Source organism: Corvus cornix, chromosome 1A (genome assembly GCF_000738735.6).
Source record: "Corvus cornix cornix isolate S_Up_H32 chromosome 1A, ASM73873v5, whole genome shotgun sequence".
Lineage (NCBI taxonomy): Eukaryota > Metazoa > Chordata > Aves > Passeriformes > Corvidae > Corvus > Corvus cornix.
Window position 1 is genome coordinate 6,220,359 of NC_047057.1, and position 14,471 is coordinate 6,234,829.

Consider the following 14,471-nt stretch of genomic DNA (forward strand, 5'->3'; position numbering starts at 1 on the left):
ACTCCATGGAGAAATAACAAAGCCTCAGCCACTTTGTCCGAGTCCCATCCCTGATTTAGGCTGTTCATTTTGGAATGGCTCTGCCAACAGATGGGGTTTTCAAGCATCGTGTAGCAGAGAAATGCTCATCTAGGCTGTCTTTTCACTGCTGTGGTCTCTGGGTTGTGGCAATGGACAGCCTCTAGCCCGAAAATTCCTGCTCTCCCTTTGTATCCAACCTTCCCTCACAGATATATGACCACTTCTGCCACAGTTCTCAGTGGTTTATACATAAGGCAGCACCATTGTTTTGGGTCTGCTGGATTTCATACATGATTTGCTGAGACCAAAAAACCCCTAATTCCCAATAAAGAGAAAACCAGCCCCCTATTTTTTTAGGGTTACACTTGCAGAAAAAGGATCAGAGGTGCCTAAAGCCCCAGATTTTATTAAGTTCCAAAGCCAATGCTACAGACTAGATTACTCTCAACAGCTGAGAAGAGAAGGCTTGACTCTTCTGGTGGAAGTGTGTCTCCTCTCATGCAGTCAGAGCACCTGATCTCTCTTCTCCTTCCTTCTGATGCTTTCCACCAACCCTCTCATCCATAGAGGGCTGACAATAATTGTTATAGCTTGTGAAAGGCTGAGTCCTGTCATGGCAGGGCAATAATTTCTTCCAAAGAAATGTTTGTATTCCTGACTTCTGAAGGTATCTTTTAAGGACATGTCTTCCCTGGGGGGTTGGCACTACTGGAGATATGTGGGTGCAAACACCTAGCCTAGGCATGTTTTAAACTATCATGTGTGAGGATGGCTTGCCCTGCAGGTAATGATTGATCCCGAATAGATGTGTCTTTTAGTCTTTGTGAAGACCTCCTTACTCTCCTTGTCCTTTCCTTCAATGAATAAGAGCCCTATTAATAGCCTTCAGTGAATAAAAGCCTAATTGATGCCTAATTGTCTCTTGCTGCCTCCTTAGCAGTTCAGTTTTCTACCAAAACCTTGATTCTAGTTTATTTTAATAGAAGATGCTCTCAGTGAGCATTAGGCAGTGTCCAACTTGAATGTGACCAAAAAAGGTGAAAGAAGAATTGGCACAGAGACAATGCAAAGAGAAATACAGTGCATTAATTCACTGTGGAAGCTTTTCCATTCACAGAAGAGCTGTCCAGTTGCTCCAAATCATCCAGTTTTGCAGCCTGCAAGCAAGCCTGAATCCTTGCCTCCCATTGTCTCCACAGGTTTGCAGTGCAACAAGCACTGTTGCTAACAGGCTGTACATTCCCACCTGCAGGGCATGTGCTCAGGGATGAGGGTTTTGTATTAGATGGCATCCTAGGTGGGAAGATCAGAACACACGGGTCCCTCTCATAGGCTGAGCTCAAGAATCAAAACTTCCCATGCCTTTTTTTAGGCATATGTTGAAAGCCATCTTTACCTGCTACCTTGACATTAACTCTTCAGTTAATAAAATCGTTGCTTATCGAATGTAATGCTGGTCCTGAGAAAATCATGCAATTTTCTTTTTGTAATAAATGGAAGCAGCTTTCCTGTCTCTTCATCTCTTTCTCTCTCGGATCATTTACGGCTTGACAAAACAGTATCAAGGGTTGGCTGAGCACCCCCAATGCACCATAGCCAGTGGATGGAAGGCCTCCAGCACCTGAGAGGATCAGTCCTTGAGTTCCCATCGATGTCTTATGAACCACACAAAAAAGAAACTTCAATTGCAAGATTAAGTGACACTTATTTCCTCCAAACCCCACAACTTTTAATGAATTATGAGCTACTTTTTCCCATTAATTCTTTGCAGACATTCAGACGATTTTGGGAGAAAACGAACATCCTTCAAAAACCACATGAATCAATGCCAGCATTTGGTGTACATCACACCCTTGACTCCAGCTATGACATGTGTGGCAAGCCGAGACCTTGGTAGAAAAGTGAACACCTACCTTTCTTGGTTTCACTTTGTCATGGTAGTCATATTGAAAAATCCCCTTGTAGCTGAGTCCTAACCACCACGGAATTCCCTGTTTGTCCTGAAAGAGAAAACAGAGGGAGTCATATTGAATAAGATGGGGAAATGCTGGAGATTTCCTGTGTTGTCATTTAAGGTGAAGATTTGTTCCTAAGTAGCATCTTTGAATGGGTGTTGTTAAATTTCCCCCTGCAAGTTCCCACAAGTCACAAAGCTCCACAGTGTTTAAAAGAGATCTGTTTCACTTTTTGCCATGACATATAAAACAATTTAAAATATGGCCGATGTGATCAAGTTACTCAGAATGCTGTCAGGGGAGGTGAGGAGGTTTGACATGGGTCCCTTGTGCAGTGGTGCATCCTCTTTCTCTCCCCTGTAAATTATTCAGTCTGAACACTGAAGATTGGAGGAAGGAAAGCAAATCACCCAGCTGACTTGAATTATGTGGAGGGATTTTAGCATTAGTCTTGAAAATGCAGCAGTAATGGGATCTGAGAGCTACCAAGTGATAAGGTCTGACAGGCTGAGACCCAACTGTTTTGTGTCTGAGTGTGCAATAAAATGGCCTTATGGAGTAATGGCTGATATCTGATCCCAGTCTCTACAATTTACTGAGCTGAAGTCCTCAATGAAATTACATCTGTTCTGTTAATATGATAGAGAATGGCAGGGTAAAGCACAGCAAAACCAAAACCCTCACATCAGGAAGAAGCAAACCCTATTATGTGCAACATTTGCTGCCTCATTGCTGCTCACTGCTGCTTATTGACCATGGGGAGCTCACTGGAATAGCTCTCAAGTGTTTGTAGGATTGAACATCCAGCCCAATCCACAAGATTTTTCTTGATCTAGAATGCTCCAAGAGATCTGGATGCAAAAGGTGCTGGAGAGATCCTGTCCTCTGAGAAAAGATGAGGCTAATGCTTTTTGCAAAATAATAATAGCCTTATTATTACATTCTATTAGCAGGAATAGACTGGAACCGCATCCCCTGAGACAGGTACAGTCAGATATTTGTGTTTTTATGGTACCCCATGTGTGCAAGATATTACAGATGTATGAAAAACTGTATGATCTGTGCACAGAGATAATGATGAAACACATCAAAACTTCAGGGGTGATAAATGAGGGAATATGCTCTGGGGAATGTGGATCTAGCTTTCTTTATATGTTTATTGATTTCTCTACTTAAAAAAAAAATAACAAACCTACACAGCTGGTCAGGCAGGGAAGTAATAATGATAATATGAGGTTGGAAATTTTGGTGATAAATCATTAGACAAAAGAAATGAGGGATTTCATGAATACCTGCATGAAGTCCACATAGAAGTGGAGAGCTGTTTGGGGATGAGAATGTGTTATCTATCTCTAGAGTACAGGACAATGTTCTGGCATTAAAAAGATGTACAATCTCTGTATCCATCTACATATCTCATGTGAGGGGAGCTGCAGTATGTAGGTCACGGCTGGCCCTAGATAGGTTTTCATGGATCTGCCATCTGGGAAAGGTCTGACCTCCTGGAGCTACAAAAAAGAGTGCCTGCCAGAGATGTGTCTGGCTTGTGCCTTTGGTGGTGGTTCACTGGCATTGCCATGCTGCTGACTATGAGCTGAACGCTCCAGCACAATAGGACTGCAAGAGTTTTATCTCCAAGAACAGGATTTTCCTCTTTGGAACTGTATTTACTAAACATGCACACACAGTTGAAATAAGTTTACCCTACCTCAGGAAGTGAAATGAGACTTTAGCAGCAGTGTATTGTATTCTGAGAGCAGGATGGCTGTTTGTACCTCTCTCCCTCCCTCTCCAACAGGAGTTTAATTCAGTGAAGGACCCTTCTTGTAGCACGTACCTTTACTGCGTAATAATGCACTCCATATGTTGGGAGGGATTCTACAATGCTCATGTAACTGCAAAACAACACAGAAGAGAAGAACACGTCTGAGAAGCTGAGAGGATGATGTGAAAAAAACCTTTGATAAATAAATAATTATGCCAAGAAATACTTAAAAATGAAGCATTGCATGAGATGGGAAGCATAGTAACATATTGTATTTACAGTCCTGTATAAATATTTCCTATTAATACAAGGGTCACAAAGAACACTCTTATTTCACTTACTTTACAATTGCTTGACCTCTTGTCTGACCATTTAGTTTCTTGTAATGTTCAATGACTCGATCCTCACTGGAAAGGAAAAAAATTGGATGTTTTATATAATGGCATTATCATGACTAAGAATCTTGTCAAAAGCTGAAGAGATCTTTCTGTTACACAACTACTGCCTGACAGAATCAAAAGATGCCAAGCAAAACCATTAGATGAGGGGATTTGGTGCAGACCAGGGTAAACAAAGGGGGAGTCACCAACTGAGAATAAAAATGGTTTTCTAAGAGTTGGGTTTCTAGTAGAACCCTTTTTCCTCACAAGCATGGTACCTACTTGTACAGACTTTTCCCTCTCTGCATTCCTTTCCTTATCTACAAATGATGCCCACAATATTACACTGTGGGCAAACAGATTCACCTTGGAGCTGATGAAGATCTGCTCTGCCCTAACTGAAGTAACTTCTTTTCAAGCCCATCACATCCTCTGAAAGATGGTCAAAACTGTGAGAAATTGGTGGCCAGTCATAGCCCTAAGACTGACAGATTCCTCCTCACTGCAACTGCATAACTGCAGGTGCACTGGTGGAACTACTCTGGAGCAACCTCTCTCAGCAGGAAGCTGAATTCCTAGTGTACACAGAGGAATAATAACAGCAGGTTAAACAGTGACAGGGGATATTTCCAGGCACTCAAACTTGAGTTTCTTTACTCTTAAAGTACTCATGTGCTTTTGCTTGCTTTTGGGTTATACTAATGTGCATTCCCCAGGCAACTCCTGGCTATGCACTGGGAGTTGGCATGAGCTGGGGCCCATTCCCAACAGCTCTTCGGAGACTAAGATCATTTCATGTCTTAGAAAGACATGAACCATGTCATCATGTTTTCCAAGGTGAAATGGAGGCTATTCCACACCAGTGGGCCTCTGTGTCAGAGAACAATTTGAGTGTGTGCCAACAAGCAGTAGAGATGGAGTATCCAAGAGAAATCAGCACGACCCAAATGACAGATTGAGAGACACCCGTAAGTTCATTTTTAAAGCATTTCATTCATTATTCTCCAGTGAGTGGGCAGCAGAAGTAACTGATGCATACAATCAGCTGTGCTAGCAAGTTCGCAGCATGGCAAAGTATAAGCCAAGGATCCGGTGTAGTGCACACAAGACCTGCTCTGTTACACTGGCATGACAGAACACTTAGGTCCTCAGGTTTAAAACCAATTTCTTGCCCTTTATTTTGTAATACTAAGGACAGGGAATCTGATGAGTCCCCTGGAGATACTGTACAGAACTTGCCAGACAAGAGGAAGGAAACCTAAACTACCTTTATGCCACCTTAGTGACCTCCCCACCTGGCCCTGCATAAGCTTCCAGCAGTGCCGCGTGTCCATCCCATGCCATCACACTGCATGTGGTTTAGGGCAATGTGAACTGGCATTCCTCCCTCCCTTCATTTCCTGGATCCAGCATGACCCCCTAATGGGGCCTTTCAGTTGTCTACCATGTGGTAATCCTTCCTCAGGCAGAACTGAAGCCATTTGTATTGCTAGGCAGTGTGAAGGAGCATAGCAGTGTGGGATGATGTGATAGATGACCTCACCATGACTGCTCAGAGATGCCCACAGGAGCTTTTGTGGAGGACTGCAAAGCCTTTCACTAGCCTGGCTTAACATGACCGCATCTTCTCCTTGCTGCCTTTCCCATTTGCACCCCTGTGCCAGAGAGGACAGAACCTCTTTTTAGAAAGAGAGGCAGAATCTCTGGAGCCAAAGCATCTTTTAGAAAGAAGAGGCACAGGGAAGCTGAGGATTGTGCAGCCCTAATAATGAAGAGAGAAAGGAGGAGAATCAGAAACACCAGTGTAGGCAGCACAGAGCAATTCAGAGACAGTCTGTCAGATTGTCAACAGGGCCAGCTCTTCCCTCACAAGCCTGTTGTTTATCTGAGAGTAACTGCTTTCCTTACTCACTCATCAAGCGGCTTCTCCCATTCATCCTACAAAAAGAAAAGAGTCCTTTTTGGGGCAAGGTGAAGTGATGTCCCACTAGCAGGCCACAGCAGGAACAGGATGCTGACTGAGCCAGTGACACATTACATGGGTAAAGGAATGGTCCAGCTCTCCCTTCAAATCCCTCAGAATCATTTTAATGCTTAGAAAATGATCTGTAAGCTCTAAATTCTACAGCTATGAAACCATATTCAGCACACTGATCCAAGCAAGTACCACAGATGTTAAGGGTGTGCACATGAAGGCAGAGCCTGGGTCTCCTGCCATGATTGTCATAAACAGGATTACTTTTGGAGCAATAACTGAATTACATGAGTGTTCAGTATTGGAAGAACTCCAAAAAACATCATTCTTAATAAAAAAGATAGACAGAGAGGGCTTACAGCCCTTTGAAATTACCTCTTAAAACCATGATTACATGTGGATGCAATTCCACTGTCTCAGACAGGAACAAACCAGGAGTGACTTCTCAGAACATAATGGAGTTTCTCCAGTTGAAAACACTGCTAGCTTTATTTTCCACTCTGTGCAGTTTATTGCACAGATCAAGCTCTCATATTGCTGCCATTCAAGGAAAGGATAGATGTACCTGGACAAGCTGATTATTTAATGTGATTCTGGATGTGCTCTGCTTTCTTATAAATGATTATTATAAAATTATTGGTATGTTCCTAGACCATACTCCTTGGGCAGGAAGCCAATTGATGGCCCATTTCCTTCAAAAGGACAGATCAGATGTCAGCAAGCCTTCCTGAACATCAGGACAAATAGTTATGCTTTTAACCCATGTTAGAAATGTGGGATAGTCCAGGCTTTACCCAGTTCTTCTAAACAAATGCAGTCAATGCTATACCTCCATTGCTCTGTTAGGATACTGATAATCTTCCTTTGTAAAATGTTTTGTGGTATACAGATGTTAAGTGCCAGGTAAGTATCATCTTTGTTTCTTCTTTCCTTTGGACAAAAATTACAAAGCCTGAATTATCAATCAAGGCATATATAAGACGGAGATCTGCGGCCTTTCACCTTTCTGCAGCACTGGGCTTATCACCGGGGAAAGAAACGTACTCCAGAGCATGACTCTTTCAATCTATTTTGGATGGATTCCTTGGGAAGAGGTTACTGCTGCTTCTTTCCACTGACAGCAAAGGGAGCTGAGGGCACCTAGCCCAGATAGCGACATCCACACTGGAAAAATATTCACAGTCAGAACAATCTGTGTGACAGTCCCTCCTCTAACAATTCTTTGAACTTCCTTTTCCTTCCCACTGCCCTGTGCAAGAAGGACCATCCAGCACAGAAGTTGCTTTCTGCCTTCAGCTCTGGGTTGGAGGGTTAAGCCCAGCACGTGCCAGGGAAAACAAGCAAAATCAATCACAGGTCAGAAGGAGCATTAGCAGAGTCTATAAACATGCTCCCCTATAATTTCAGCTGTTCATCTCAAGGCAGCTGCCATGCTGCTATTGACAGCTGGGAGAGTGCTAGGACACTGCTGGGACCACCAGCTGACATCTCCTCTCTCCCTGCTGTGCTTTGTTGCTGTGTTGGTGTCACAGAAACTCATTCACAGTGCAGGGCTGGCAGAGGATGCTTGACTAATGTGGAGACAGAGACACGGAGGCTGCCGAAGCACTGCTGTCTGTTTGCCAGCTCATAAAACATTCTCCCCAAAGACGCAGAAGTTAATACATGGATGATATCCTGAGGCAGACAACTCTGATAAAGATCTTTAGAACCAACAAGAAATCCCTCCTGTCCCAGCAGCTTATAGAACTGGACAGCAGACAACTTGCAAGCAAATGCAGGCCTTGAGTTTCTCATCATCAGATCCAGATTTTCAAAGTTAGTTGCTCCCTCCCTCTCTTCCCAGCACACCAAGCTGTTTTAATAAATTGCTGTTCTTTAGTGTTGTTCTGCTTCTAACCTGATTTGACCATTTTGATTATATTCTTGAATGAATAATGTCTTTATTTGCATTCGCTGTCATACAGTCATATGCTGTCCCTCTGAAGCCACTAGCACCTCTTAGGCCAAGGGACCAAGAGCTGGACCAGGGCCTCAGGACTGTGTTGAACTAGAGAAAATCACTAAATAGCAATTTTCAGATGATATTTTCAGAGGTGGGTTTTCTGGCAACACTAATGCTTTGGGTTGCTACAAACAAGCTCGTGTTCAAAGTCTGTGGGAACCTGGGAGAAGTCTCTCTTCCCCCGGTCTGTTGAAAATTCCATTCTAGCATCTACTTTTGTGTTGTTGCATCTCCTTCTGGCCTTATTATTGACAACCCACTACTGGGCTGGCTTGTTGGGGAGGATCTGAAATGAGATAAAATGCAATGGCAAGTGTCTGGAAAGGAGCACTGTGAGTTAACACATTTCTAAAGGTTCTCTCCAGTCTCTGTGATTAGTTTCATGTCTGTTTCCATGCATGGCCAAGAGAAATCAAAACTCAGGGCCCCAACTCCTGGACCGTGTGGGAGGACCAGAAGCTCAGCTTTCATTAAAAGGAAAAGAAACGCAAACAAACGCAACAAAAAGCCCCTTCTTTCTTCACCAGTAATCAGAGATGCCAAAAGATGCTTGAGAACAAGATGTGCAACTGATTATTCTGAACCTGGAGAAAGCTGCAAGAGAATACAGGGAAGAGAAAGGCCTACACCATGGGTATGGAACCAGGAGACTCCATGAAGGTGGAATCAGAGACACAAACTGTACTGGTCTAAGAATCCAGCAGTCATTCCACAAGTCTCTTTGGTAGGTGCAACAGCTGATGCTTTTTCATGGTGTGTGATGGAGATGTTGTATTATTTCATGCAGATCTATTACAGCATCTTGCTGAAGGTATCACCGTATTTACTTGATTATTCATTTTATTATCTCTTAATCCATTTAATCTGATAAAAATGTAGTACAAAGTTCTTTGGTTTGTCTGTTTTAAACTAACTAGAGCCATTACCCATCCCACCTTTAATGTTTTCAAAGTTTCTTTCCAGGGTTGGAGATTCACTTGTGACTGCTTGCGCTAATGCTGAAGAACTGCAGAATAAAACTGATTGCTCACAGAAAAGGACTGGATGAAATCTGCATCCAGTACACAATCTGTATGAGATGCAAAGTGAACACCGTTTTAAAAATCTGCTCCATTAGATCACTGAAGTTTGATCTGTACTTTTGAGGCTTTTTGTCTGATTCAGCAACAGCCGCTTCCTGAGAGCATTAAGTGTTTTAGAGGGTTTTTAGAAAAAAGCCATCATTAAAAAATAATGAACTATTAATGTTAAAGAGGTCTCTGAGACTTGGTTACTGACATGAAATCACAAGGGAGTCACAGGACTGTAGCCTCTGATTTTATTACCCCATTGGCAACACCATCTTCCCAACCTGTAACCTGTTCTCAGTCACACGAGAACCCCCACAAAATTAAGTACAGCTGCAAGTGCTGTACCTTGTGTATAAATGCAAATACTCATATTCTGAGCACGAGGATTTTACATGGCTCTTCTTGCTATGTGGCACTTTATTAAGACCTTAGGCCATGTTGTTGCTGAAAAGGTCAGATTTGCCTTCCCTGACAATGCCTACTTGTTCCCAGCTCTCCTCTTGTGAGGCTTTCAGCTTGAGCTCCCAGTCTGTCAATCAGCCAGACCACCTGGAAATGTACTGCTTTTGAGGGTGTGGAGTAGTTCTTGGGAAAAGAGATGCTCCTAAGATGAAGACCATTCTTCTTCAATGAAATGGCAGCCTATATTTATCACATTTCATGAAGATTTGATTTGGTTCTTAGAGAGAAATACTAGGAGATTGTGATGATCCACAGTTTTTGTGTCAGTGATCCTAATTTCTGCTGAGGACTCCGAATCTCTTCTTGTATTATCAGAAAGTGATTAGGAGACCTCATGATGAGCTTGCCTATGACTTGACATTAGGTAGAGTTAATTTCACTGCTGTAGCCATGCTACAAGAAGTGGCTGACCTTTTTGGCAAAGAGAAGAACTGAGATCATAACCTACAAACTGATTTGTTTCCCCCTGCCATCCTCAGATTGCCAAAATGCAGAAATTAAAAGAGTAGCAGATAAAGAAGTTCAATCCAACCCCCAGGCTTACAGCCTAAAGCTTTAAAGGCAAACATGAAAGAGCAACAAGAAGAAAATGAAGTGAAGGTGTCTCACCTTTAATGAATAGTCTTTCCCCAAATTCTTTTCTATTTGCACAGATAAAAGGGATATGCAGGGTGGCAAAAAGAATCTATGTGTGTGGCATATAAAATCTAAGTGTGACCCTGCTCCTACCCTGGCTTTACTTTTCTGTGCAATAAAGACAGCAAACAAGCACCCACCTCCAAACATCACTGAGTTCATACAAAAGGAGATGAGTTCAGCTGTGCCATACAGAGAGGACTTGCAAGATTGAACTGAATGACTCAACACAGGGCAGTGCAAAAGATTGACATTTCCAACTGGGAAAACTCTTTCACAGATGGAAAATGCTGGTAAGTAAATGGGACATTAGGCATTTTTATTTCATCAGGACATTTGCACACTTACAGTGGATTTTTGGCCAGGCATTTGGCAGATGGGGAAACTGAGGCCCAGGGTGGTAGCTCTACTTGTGTTAACTCATGCAATGAGTCAGTGGCAGACCTAGAGCCAGAAGACAGGGATCTCTGCATCCCATTTCCACTCTCAGACCACATTGCCAGAGCCAGGTCCTGCACAAGACACTGCAGAGGGTGATACATTACCAGTAAGCGAGGGAAGGATGCTCCTTCAGCGCTGGTGTTGGAAGGGCTGGCAGCTTCTTTAATTCATTCCTTACAACTTCATTGCTGAAAGAGAGTTCAAAAGGAGGATCAGGCTACAAGAAAACAACCACAATATTTGATATTACTTGACCTAGCTGGCAGGCTGCTATGGCTCTACATCTGTTCCTTCTTAACAAAAGGCACTGGGGTTTCCTTTTTCTCCTCTCTTTATTTGTTTTATGGCAGCCCAGTTAACTTTTCCTTCTATTATCAAAATTGGAGAGAAACTCTCCCAGATGGTTATGTTGAAGCACTTCCTACCAGTGACTGGACACAAAAGCCACCATGTCACATGTCACTGAGCAGGGTGCCATGGACATTTTCATATAGGGAAAAAAAAAAACCAAGGGGAAGAGAAAGTGATGCTTTCAGCTGCAATTATACACCTTTATATTTAACGCTTTACAAACTGCTGCAAAAAGTAATGATTTGCTTTCTTAGCATCACAGGTTATTCTTAACCTCTTGCCCAGTGACCTGTCCTTTGCATAACATCTTCACTGATAAGACTCCAGTTTGAATTTGTGTCCTGCTACACAAAACCCTCCCACGGAACCACCTCACTAACATTCTTCCTGCAGCCTCCAGTGGCCACAATGGCCAGCTGGAGCAGCATCACTGCACAGCAGAGAGCAGGGAGAGCTCATGAAATGGGAGGCAGATTCTCACAGATGAAATGAAACCGTGGGATTTTCTCCTACAAACCCCAAATGCCTCCCTTCCCACTTTTAAACACACAAGGAATTGTGTGCACATTAAAAAAAAAAAAGCCTCAAAGGCTTGGGAAGGAAGGCAGTGCTGCTATTAATTTTTAAAATTGTAGAAATACACAGCCAAGAGGGCCAGACAGGACACAGAGGAGTGCCAAAGAATTAATGTTGACCGGCTTACTTCTTGCCAGCAAGTTTTTCTGCCTTCTTAAACCCTTCCCTTTATCCTACCCAAAAGTGTGGCTGTGCTGGAGCTGCACAGAGGGATACCTCTTCCAGAGCTCTAGATTTCCCAGCCCACTGGCTTCTCCAGTGGGGCTGGTAGACAGTCAGAAAGGTAGTCTTGACCTCTCTGGCTGTAGACCAGAGATCCTAATATCTGCTATAGACTCGAGGAGCTCTTGGACATCCCAGAGCCTGGGTTTCAGTTTTGTCTCTGGGACAGTCTGTATGGTGGCTTGAAGAGAGGTCATACTTCTTCAGTTGTAAAAATCTTCGCACAGCATTTCTCCATTTGCACATCCCAGCAGCAGGCTCTGCCTGAGACCTAGGTGGGTTTGTCTTAATTGGAGTCTGCAGGTTAATTGCTAGGTTGGGCCATAGGGTAAACCACTGACATAAATCCTGGAGCAGGCATTTTGGACATGTCTACAGACATCTATTATTTATTATTATGGTAGTTTTCTTGACCTCCAAATAAGTAGTTTTAAAACAGGACCAAACTTCTAGTCAGGAGAAATCTATGAGAGATGCCCAAGTCTCAATTAGGCTCAAATTTTGCAGAGTGAAGATGTGCTGAATAGCACACAAGAACTGAGGCAACCACTGCCATGCCAAGCACATGGAAAACTACTCTGTAACACCTCCTATGCCAAGCCAAAAGTCTTTTGACAAACAGTGTTTGAACACCCACTCCTGCTCAAATCCCATGGTCATTCAGCCATCAGAGAACTGTTCTTTTCTAAGTGCAAACGCTCAAAAATGATTCAGATTTATTCTTCCATGGCAGGTAAATACCTGCACAAGTCTGAACATGAATTTGCTCTGCTCCATGTTATCTGCTGATCTGGATGCTCTGTTCTGTGACTGACAGGACACAAGTTGTTGCCTAGAAAACAAGTTGTTGCTTTTTAGAGTTTACCGGGTCTGCTCAGAGCTTTCTCCTCCACAGCATGTTCATACTCAGCTCCTACTGAGGTTTTTGAAATTTTGAAGAAACTGGGAAAAAAGAACAGAACTTGGGACAATCGGAGCAGAAGCAGCAGTAACTGCCCTCAAATGAAGATTTTTTGAAGCTGGCTGCTCATAGAAGGAAGTTGAGAGATTTCCAAAACTTTTCTGGGAAAGCACAGAGTGAGTTCCAAACAGGGACTTTCTGAGCCCAGAAATCTATCAAATAGGGCAAGATTAGTGGTGACTAACGATCCTTGAGTGTCTGGGAAAAACTCTGAGTCAGTAATGGCTCCCATAAAAGAAAGGACTAACACCAGTCAGCTCTGTTTTTTCTGTCAGTTAGGAGCAAAGTTTGCCCGCCCTGTGATAAGGTCTTTTAAGAATCAGAAAAAAAGACATTCTTAGTGATGTTGGGCAGAATTAACATTTCTGCTCAGCACCTAGAAAATATCATAAGGGTAGTGCCTCACAGCCTTAAAGCACCAAATATATGTCATGCAATAATTTCCAGGAACAAAAAGGCATTTCATTCTATGGTCCATATATTCACTAAGCCTTCTGGCAAGACTCATCCCAAGACAAATTAATTTAGGCTCTCAAAAAGATGTCAAATCAAAAATGGAAAACAATAATGACTCAGGCTGCATTTGAACTAGTGGCCATGAGGTCACTTTCCGCTTGGCTCCTTATAAAACACTGAACCCCTCAAATTTTAAAATGTTTCCAGCAGGATCACAAGCAGTTTTGTACTTACTGCCTTTCATGCTCTTTCGAGTGAAATATCTCAGGGTGTTTATTTTATTACTGTATTTAGAAAGTGTTTAATTCGGTCACTTGTGCTGCATTTATTTTATATTTGGAAGTGTCCAGCCTCCAGGGCTGATATACACAGAAGGGTGCTTAGGATACAGATTTATTAATATGCAGGGAAAAGGCTCCAAACACACTTTCTCTGTGTTCCCTAGACCACTTTATTTCCTTTTTTCCTACGGTGGAAATGATAATATTTAAAGGACTGAATAACAATATGAAAACTGAACTGGAAAAGCCATCTGCATGGGTTCCTGAAAGTTGGTTAGAAAGGCAGAAGTAAGGTTGACTAACAATGGACCTAGATAACAGAACTCCTTTTTCTTGGGTTTGTTCTGGTACTGCCTGTTTAATGAGTCTTGTCCAAATAAGCTAGTCACCACCTCTCAGTATTCTATCTACATATGGGGGCAAAAAGGCCTGCCTAGCCACTTCATAAACATTTTGTGAAAAACAAGTTCTTGCAAACTAGTTGCAATAATTTTGAGCAAGATTACATATGCAGTTGTCTGAGGAAATACATTTTCCAGCATGTATAATAACAATGATCAGTAACAAAACAAAACTGCAGGTTAAAGTTACCAACTCTTCTCAGCATGGTAATTCATTCTGTAGAACTGCAAGAGGAAATGCAGAGTCTGAGATTCTCAGATTAGATGGTGCTTTTCGAAATACAGTGTTTAGGATCTTCACCATTAGGCTGAAAGAATACAGCTTGGGTTTTGTAACCCTTTAATACATTCTAATTGGTTAAATGTCACTTGGTTACACAGAAAGAAAAGTAAGCCTGAAACTATGCTAGATTACCATCTGCCCAAACGCTGAAATTATTGTGAAATTCTGCCTAGCAGGAAACTGGCCGTTAGCTTTCCTCCCTTGTTATTCTTTCATATATTGCTGGGAGA

The 14,471-nt window shown here is 42.5% G+C and overlaps 1 protein-coding gene across 9 annotated transcripts in view; it reads right to left on the minus strand.

Moving 5' to 3' along the window:
• The window catches only part of FRMD4A (FERM domain containing 4A), a 359,217-nt gene that overhangs the window by 52,051 nt on the left and 292,695 nt on the right, over nucleotides 1-14,471 (minus strand). For all 9 annotated transcript variants that reach the window (XM_039570496.1, XM_039570495.1, XM_039570497.1 and 6 more), the window contains 4 exons: nucleotides 10,815-10,898; nucleotides 4,083-4,148; nucleotides 3,814-3,871; nucleotides 1,935-2,021 (listed from right to left, as the gene is read on the minus strand). In XM_039570496.1, the coding sequence (XP_039426430.1) occupies nucleotides 1,935-2,021; nucleotides 3,814-3,871; nucleotides 4,083-4,148; nucleotides 10,815-10,898 (295 nt within the window). The remainder of the gene's footprint in view (nucleotides 1-1,934; nucleotides 2,022-3,813; nucleotides 3,872-4,082; nucleotides 4,149-10,814; nucleotides 10,899-14,471) is intronic.